Consider the following 8909-nt stretch of genomic DNA (forward strand, 5'->3'; position numbering starts at 1 on the left):
GAAATAGAACACAGTAGCTGGCAAAGGCTGAATTTTAGCTGCTTTGGGGTCTAGGCCCAAAACGTCAGCTTTCCTGCTCCTCTGATGCTGTTTGGCCTGCTTTGTTCATCCAGCTCTACACCTTGTTATCTCAGATTCTCCAGCATCTGCAGTTCCTACTATCTCTGTAGCCAGGAACATGTTGTTTTTTCATGCAGAAGACAGAATGGGGGTGGGGTAAGGAGTAAATGATAGATGAAGATAGAACTCAAACAGAGAGAAGAACTGTTGGACGGACAAAGGAGTGGATAACAATCCGGCCAGGAAGGTGAATAGCTATTGAGGGGCACTGTTAGTGGCTAACAATGGGTTGTGTGTGATACCAGTCTATGTGATAACAAGGCCTGGTGTGTGGGTTTGGGGTAAGGACATGGGAGAAACTCTTAAAGTTGTTGAACTCGATATTGAGTCCAGGAGGCTGAAGGGTTCCCAAGCAGAAAATGAAATGCTGTTTTTCCAGCTTGCGCTGAGCTTCACTGGAGCACTGCAGCAAGCCCAGGACAGAGATGTTGGCCAGGGAACAGGGTGGAGTGTCGAAGTGGCAGGTAACTGGAAGCTCAGGGTCTTTTTTGTGGACAATCTGTGAAGTCAATCTGACTGCTGTTCCAACAGGACTTCTGACAGAATTAATCATCTGTGACATGATCAGTGCATAGGGTTTACAACAATAGATTTGTACAAATATATAGTACAATGATTTTGGCAAAGTGCCCAGGGTTAGTATTAGTGTGGATGGGAGATAATGTCAATAGAGGGACAACACTGAGAGAGTAAGTATAAATATAGAAAATCTCCAAATTGATAGAATTAATAACAAATTAAATGCACAATGATAGAATCAGTATAAGCATAGGACTGTAAACAGTGAGAAAATAAAAAAGGTTGAAATATCGTTGCATGAATAACCACTGTTTTCAAACACCTGCATTCAGGTAAAAATGGAAGCACCCATTCAAAATGTCCTCTTTACTGCAAGTTTGCAGAAGTGTTCATGGATTAGGAATCATCTCTACTCTCAGTGATCATAATTTCTTTTATTTCGAAAATATACTTTATTCATAAAAATATCTTTATATTCATACATAGTCATTGAGGCAGTTTGGTTCTGTACTGTAGCATAAGAAGAAACAAATAAACTTTGGAATTTGGCTGTATCCAACAAACAAACCAAAGACATTTCTTACTAATGCAAAATTATATTTACTTATACTTGAGGCACCGGGAGGGTCCAATAACTGAACAGACCCTCATTTAACTTGAGCAGATCTCGGATGCTGGTCTTCCACCACTGTGTCTTGGCAGCAGCTGCCCCAAGCTTTAGTGCGTCCCTCAGCACATGGTCCTGGACCTTGGAATGTGCCAGTCTGCAACACTCAGTCAGGCTTAACTCCTTGCTCTGGAAGACCAACAAGTTTCGGGCAGACCAAAGAGCATCTTTCACCAAGTTGATGGTCCTGCACAGTTGAAGTTTGTCTCGGTGTGCGTCCCGGGAACAGGACGTAGAGTCTGGCATCACGGAGCTGCTCGGGCCGAAGCTCGATAAAAACCGCTGCATCTCTCTCCAGAGTTTCTTTGCAAAGGCACATTAGAGCAGGGGATGTGTGTCAGTCTCTAACCCCTCCCCCCACAGCCACTTTGAGTGCAGCGTGTGGTGGCACAGAGCTGTCAGTAATCATGATGCCACAGCCCGAAACCTGTTGGTCTTTCAGAACAAGGAATTGACCTTGACTGAATGTTGTAGACTGGCACATTCCATGGTCCAGAACCTAGGACGTATCCCAGGACTGTTTCTTCAGTGAAAGTAACACAAGTCTCTGAGCAGACCTTTCTATATGAAATTCCTCAAATTGCCTCATTCTTACATCATACCAACAGTTACAATTCCTAGCTATGAAATAATTTCTGGATAACTAACGTATTCATATCCTTCTTTCCACAGGTGCAAGATTTTGGTTTACAACATCTCTTTGGAATGAGGAGTTTACGATTTCTTTCATTAGCAGGTGATTAATTTCGTTTTTATTGAACATTCGGATTTATGGCCATTTACCAAAAGGAACTTTATTCCCTAATTTTTATTCAGGTGACCTAACATTTTTAAAAAAAAGCATATTTGAATTCTTCATGTGAGGAATGACCATGTGAGAAAATAACTGCTAAATCCCATATAGAATGTATTAGACGTGGACTTTATATCCCTGGATTTCTGTGATGTGACTACAACTTAGAAATGCAGAGTGTAATGTATCAGTGTGTTGGTAATGGAGGGGAATGTCCTCAGTATATGTGGGGGAAGGAGCTCCTGACAGCAAACACGAATGCAGACACCTGCACGAGGCTCTTGGGATTTTGAAGTTCCAAACCTATTACAAAATAGTTGATGAATTGGCTGGCTGATCGCAGGCAGTCAATAAGACATTCTGACCACGGTTACTTGTGGACGTTGTGGCCTGATATACTGACAGGCTGTGTGTGTGTGTGTGTGTGTGTGTGTGTGTGTGTATTATACAGCTTTTAGGTGATTGCTGCGGAAATTGAGGATTTGGTCAGTGTAGGTTACCTTCCTGTATACTGTGGTTTGGAACTCCCCGTTGGTCATTCGTTCTACTCTTGATGTCTATGAACGGAAGTTGATTGTTGTTTTCCTTGTCTCTTGTGAATTTGATCCCGGTGAATATGTTGTTGATGAGATGGTGTGCCACAGCAATCACCCCAATGTCCACCAATAAAGCTGTTTTGGGACACTATTCAAACAGGCTGCAACCCACTGCAACATACCGGAACTTTGCAAGAAGGAGGAAAAGCACCTATACAAGGTAGCAGGAACTGCAGATGCTGGAGAATCTGAGATAACAAGGTACAGAGCTGGATGAACACAGCAGGCCAAGCAGCATCAGAGGAACAGGAAGGCTGACGTTTCGGGCCTAGACCCTTCCTCAGATTTTTTTCTGAAGAAGGGTCTAGGCCCGAAATGTCAGCCTTCCTGCTCCTCTGACGCTGCTTGGCCTGCTGTGTTCATCCAGCTCTGCACCTTGTTATCTCACCTATACAAGGTCTTCGCTATCAATGGATACCCCACCAACTTCATCCGCGGGTGCCTACTAGATAGACAACACCAAGGGACACAATACACCCTAATACATTGGCCGCACTACCGTATGTCAAGAACACATCGGAACTGACAATGAGACTCCTACAACCACTAGGCATCAGGATAGCACACAAACACACAGCCACAGTACGACAAACACTCACAAGGGCCAAAGACCCCATACCCACGACATGCAGAAACCAACATAGTTTACAAAATACTGCGCAAGGACTGCCAAAAACATTACATTGGCCAGACAGGAAGGAAACTAGCCATCAGGATGCACAAGCACTAGCTGACAGCAAAACAACACGATGGACTTTCCCTCATCTTAGTGCACTTGGACACTGAAGGCCATCAATCTAACTGGGACTATCCTAGCTCAAGCCAACGTTAGACACACACGAGAATTCCGAGAGGCCTGGTCTGCCACCCATAATGCAAGCAATAAAGATGTGGAATTAGACCCCATATACAAACCCTTGCAAAAAAGAACTAGAAATGACACAAAACACCTCAACACACCGGATCATATAAATACTAAGCGGAGTAGAACAGCATTGCTTCATCGGAGGCCGCGCTGATGATGTTACCTAGCATGGTGACGAAGTGTCTGAACTATAACCAGCCAGCTCGACGAGCGAATCAATAACGTCAAATAACTTGGCTCAAAGTCACGGCTCAAGCCCATCACAGGGATGTCATCAAAGGACACCAGACGTGATGATGGCAAGATACTTAATGATGTCACAAGTGGAGTTAAGGTCAGTACAGCCAGTCCTTTTGTGATCTCTTGCATCTTCTCACACTCAATCTCCTCTGGCATTTATAGCAGTGACCACGCCTGCACATCCAGCTTCAAAACTAAGGCACCTCCTCTTATTCTCAAACATCAATCTGAGTCTCACTGCCAGCTCATGGACTCCACGCACAAGCCTCACGCATGTGTCCTTCCTTCTAGGTGTTTATTCATGATGCTGTTATTCTTTGACAGGAGCAGACAGTGCACAACAGAAGGTAAAGAAACACACACAGTGGCAGAATACCTGTCATTGTGGCTCCCACCCAGGTAGAGCAGGAGGCAATGCAAATGTGTGGCACAGCAGGAGCTGGCAGTTTGGAAGATGGTGAGGCTGTCAACTCCTCTGAGCAGTGACAGCTTCATATTTCAGTCTTTTCATGAACCCCCAAGTGAATAGTTTCAGCCAACCGCAAAAGCTGAGCCGACATGGTCCAGCTTTGCATCCCCAGCCTCTCAATGCCATCCTAATGCTGTCATGCTCTTTTTTCCTTTAGGTTCTTTTCATCAGCAAGAACCTCATCAGCAACTTGTCAAACTGGAGAGCTGAAAGCTCAAGGCATCTGTTGAGGAATCACCGACATGCACTACATACCTCTAAGGCACCAGCACAGAGATTGGCACCATAAGGGGGATGAGGGAGGGAAGGCAGGCTTAGAGGGTTAGTGAATTGCACAGCACAAATAAGGAGGAATAGCTATGGCATGCTCCAGGCTAGCACACTGGTGCCAAGAGTACATGGAAGCCAACCTGTCCTTGTTGTTTTATCATCAGTGGTCAGCAATTGTGGCCACAGAGGCAGCTAAAGGTCAATTCACCACAGTGCCAGAGATCCATAGGGGTGCCCTCTCATTGGAGAGAGATGGATGGTGGTGACGAGGTGAAGATAGGACCTTCACGGTAAACTCAGTCGATGTGGGAATTGAACCCATGTTGTTGGCATCACTCTGCTTCACAAACCTGCCAAACTAGCCGGTGCTTGGAAGAACAAGGATCAGCTGGCACGGACTTGGGCCTAGGCAGTAGGGTTGAGTCCAGGAATGGCAGTGGGAGAAGGTGAGTGGTGTCTGGGAGCAACTCGGGAAGTTAATGTGGGACCGGATGCACCTGCTGTATCTAAAATAAGCAAGCTTAAAAAAATTAAAACTCACCTTTCAGTTCCAGTGGCCACTTTAATGAATGCTGGCTTGTCAGAGATTCCTGACTGCAATAACAAATCAATGACTAATGCACTTTACAAAGGAGGCCTGAAACAGATGATGGATGTTTGATTTACATCTGTAAAGGGCCTGACATCCGTAACAGGTGTCGGCTCTGGATGGTACACACAAACTTTTGCCTATATCCTGGCACTTATGGTGCAGAATGTGCATTTGCATGTCGCCATCATACTGGAGAGTGAGGTTGTTGATTTGCTGTCTGTGGTACCAACTCACTTCAAGGCCTGGCTCTCCAGACTTAAGCATGAAGAATGGCCAATTAATTGAAGTATCGGGGGAGCTGCAGAATTATATTCTATTGGCGTCAGAGAGGGTTACCATGAAAAGAGAAAAATAAAGAAAATAAATAATTAATGGCTATAAATAGGTTACTTAATGGGGCCATTTAAATATGGCCGACACAACTCACAAGGAAGAGATTGTGAGATTGCATTGGCCTCATTTTTGGGATTAACAGCTTCATGCCCAGCTCTCATCCTGTGAAGAATTCCTCGTGTAAGTGATGTGTTTGCTTTTTGTTCGAAGTTGTGTTATAACGATGCTTTATTTTGTCTCCTAGGTTGTCCATTGTTGACAACTGCTGGCCTCTCAGGCTTAATTCAGTTGCAAGACTTGGAGGAGCTGGAACTCACCAACTGCCCTGGGGCTACGCCTGAGCTCTTCAAATATTACTCACAGCATCTACCCCGCTGTATGGTGATTGAATAAGGACAGCAGGGATTGGCTGTTTTCACACAAGTACCACCCCCAGCCAAACCCAGCACTGATGACCAATCAGAGTGAAGCTTGGAGACGAATCTGCGTCGGCTCAAATGATCGGAATAATGTTTTTCGTGGCGTCAGGAATGAGAAAGAAACTGTGAATATTAACAAATTGAAATTCTTTTTGCTTTGGTGTGCACCAGAGTCATCCCATTCTCTGTCTGGATGTGTGAATTCCACAATCATTCCTGCTCATCACACTGCTCTTTTTAACTAAACGTGGAGTGGTTGTGACCAGGCTTGTTCTGAGCATGTGCAGCGTTCGCGGGTAGCCGCTGTCACATGCTGCTGCTGTAACTCTTGTTGTTTCAGTGCTGGATCTCTGTAATGTGTCTTAACGTCTGTGTAGATTTCCGTTTGCTGAAGTGTTTCCCACTGCGGATGTGAGGCTGTAACTCTCTTGTTAGGAGCGAGTTGTGATGACCATCCCTCGTACCAGAGGATGGATCTCTTTTGGAGGTGCTTGCCAACTCATTCTGTTGACTCTATCTGACTAACAAAGGAAACATGTCTCCACCAGCCCTCACATCAGCAGATAATTCTCTTTTTAACTTAGTATTCTCCTTTTCAGTTACTAAGGCTGGCTGGTTCACCGCTGAAATCTATAAGAAGAAGAAAGTGGGGGAGCTGGATTGGGATTTAGATGATTGAGTGCAATGGGTGCCATTTTTCCATCCAGGTCAAAGGACAAATGGGGAGAAGGTCAGCATCAGCGATGGCCCATTTCATTCCTTAAGACTTCAGAGATGGGCTGATCTGGACTGTTTTGATACCTGCAAGAGTTTGTTTTCATAGAGACCAAAAGAAGCCCACTCTGATTCTGTGCCTCCTGTGAGAGCAGGATGCCTCTGGGACTTTCTTACTGTGTATATTTTTCTGTCTGTTTGGATACTCTTTAAAAAAAAGTTATAGCTTATATTTGCTAAGTGTTTTCCTGTGCTGTTGCCCACTGGCTCGCCTGTGATTTATATACTGCATCGCTTTAAACGAAAAGGTACAGGAAGAGATTGAGACAATGAAAGTGAAGAGGAAGGTGTGCACTCCATATGCCACTTGTAAAAGCATCAAGTTCTTCTACCACACCCCCTTCACCCCCACCTTCCCCACCAAACAACGAAATTTTACAAAATCATTCAAAGCAGAAGCTGAATATTATTTCTAACATTGCTTTCCGCTGGATTGTGATGCCTTTGTTGTGTACAGTGTGATGCTTCCATGCTGCAGTATCCTTTCGGAAAGTCAGTACACTGTCAGTACAAATATTCTTAAAATAAATATTCCAAACAAAACACCAAGGCCTGGCTAACATTATTGAAAGTGCTTGCCAAACAAATACATTGAAGACCATTCCAAACTAAATGCGCCTGTTTACCCACTGCCAGTTTAAACCCAAACACTCGCTTGCTAAAACCCAAATACTTACTAAAGCAAATGCCATTTCAATGTTATTCCTGGCTGCAAAGCTGCTATTATCATAATGATCAAATCTTCATATCCAAGCAAATGATTTCTCATTTCTGTGTTCAGCTACAGATGTTGCATTGCATTTTCCTTTGAATTTATTTTAACTCCTACATTGATGCAAGAATAAAAGAACATTAGTATTGGACTTCTCACATTTATTCATTGCTTGAAGAGGGCAGCAGATACTATCAGTCAAGAGGAGCCCACATTGATTGTCATCTATCTGAAGTGTCCTAGGCCCAACCATCTTTAGCTACCTCATTTATGACCTTCCTTCTTTCACAAGATCACATTGGGAGATGTTCACCGATGATTGTACAACGTTCAGCACCATTTGAGACTCTTCAGATTCGGAAGCATTCCATGTCCAAATACAGCAAGATGTGGACACTATCCAGGCTCAGACTGAAAAGTGGTAAGTAACATTCATGCCACACAAATGCCAGGCAATGACCGTCTCCAATAAGAGAGAATCTAACCACTGCCTCTTGACATTCAATTGCATTATCATTACTGAATACCCCACAACCAACATCCTCGGGGCTTACTGTTGCCCAGAAACTGAATTAGACTAGCCATATAAATACTATAGCTACAAGAGCAGGTCAGAGGCTTGGAATACTGCAGCAAGTAACTCATCTCCTGACTCTCCAAAGCCTGTCCACCATCTACGAGGCACAAGTCAGGAGTGTGATGGAATACTCCCCACTTGCCTGGATGGGTGCAGCTCCAAAAATGCTTAAGAAACTTGAAACCATCCAGGACAAAGCAGCCCAATTGAATTGGCACCACATCGACAAACATCCACTCCCTCCACCACTAACACTCAGTAGCTGTAGTGTGTACCTTTTACAAGATGCACTGCAGAAATCCATCAAGCCTCCTTAGACACAACCTAGCCAGTGATGCTGAAATCCCATGAATGACCATATGAAAAAAAGACAAGGGGTCATCATCACCTGCAAGTTCCCCATCAAGCAACTCACCATCCTCACTTGGAAATATATTGCCATTCCTTCAGTGTCAATGTGTCAAAATCCTAGAATTCCTTAATGACATTGTGGGTCAACCTACAACACATCGACTGCAGCGGTTCAAGGGAGTAACTGACCACCACCTTCTCAAGGGGAACTGGGGATGAGTAATAAATATTTGCCAGCCAGTGACACCCATGTCTTGAGGGTGAATTAAAAACACTGCAGAGACCCAAAAGGCACTTAGGGTGGGTGGGCAGAGGAATTTTGTTGGTGAGGTAAAAGTATCGCTAAAATGAGAAATACATTTGAATATTGTATGCCTTTGATTTCCCTGGAAAAGTTAGGAAAGGAAGGTTTTCGTCTCCATAACTTTCTAGTCAAACTTTTAATCTTTGTCAGGGTTGGCTCAATCATTGGTTTTAAATCCAAGTATTACTCCTCAGACTTGAGCCCATTATCTAGATGTAGTGATTGGTAAGAGGTGGACCTCATTGACTATGAGATTGGGTTTGTTAACCCAGGCCAATCACAAATCCCTGGCCAACAAATAAAAACAG

The 8909-nt window shown here is 44.0% G+C and overlaps 1 protein-coding gene across 2 annotated transcripts in view; it reads left to right on the forward strand.

The window, feature by feature from the left end:
• Nucleotides 1–7128, forward strand: part of fbxl16 (F-box and leucine-rich repeat protein 16) — a 140808-nt gene extending 133680 nt beyond the window's left edge. For both annotated transcript variants that reach the window (XM_048609528.1, XM_048609527.1), the window contains exons 5-6: nucleotides 1979–2042; nucleotides 5709–7128. In XM_048609528.1, the coding sequence (XP_048465485.1) occupies nucleotides 1979–2042; nucleotides 5709–5857 (213 nt within the window). In that variant the 3' untranslated portion in view covers nucleotides 5858–7128. The remainder of the gene's footprint in view (nucleotides 1–1978; nucleotides 2043–5708) is intronic.
• The last annotated feature ends 1781 nt before the right edge of the window (nucleotides 7129–8909 follow it).

Source organism: Rhincodon typus, chromosome 21 (assembly GCF_021869965.1).
Source record: "Rhincodon typus isolate 14 chromosome 21, sRhiTyp1.1, whole genome shotgun sequence".
Taxonomy (NCBI): domain Eukaryota; kingdom Metazoa; phylum Chordata; class Chondrichthyes; order Orectolobiformes; family Rhincodontidae; genus Rhincodon; species Rhincodon typus.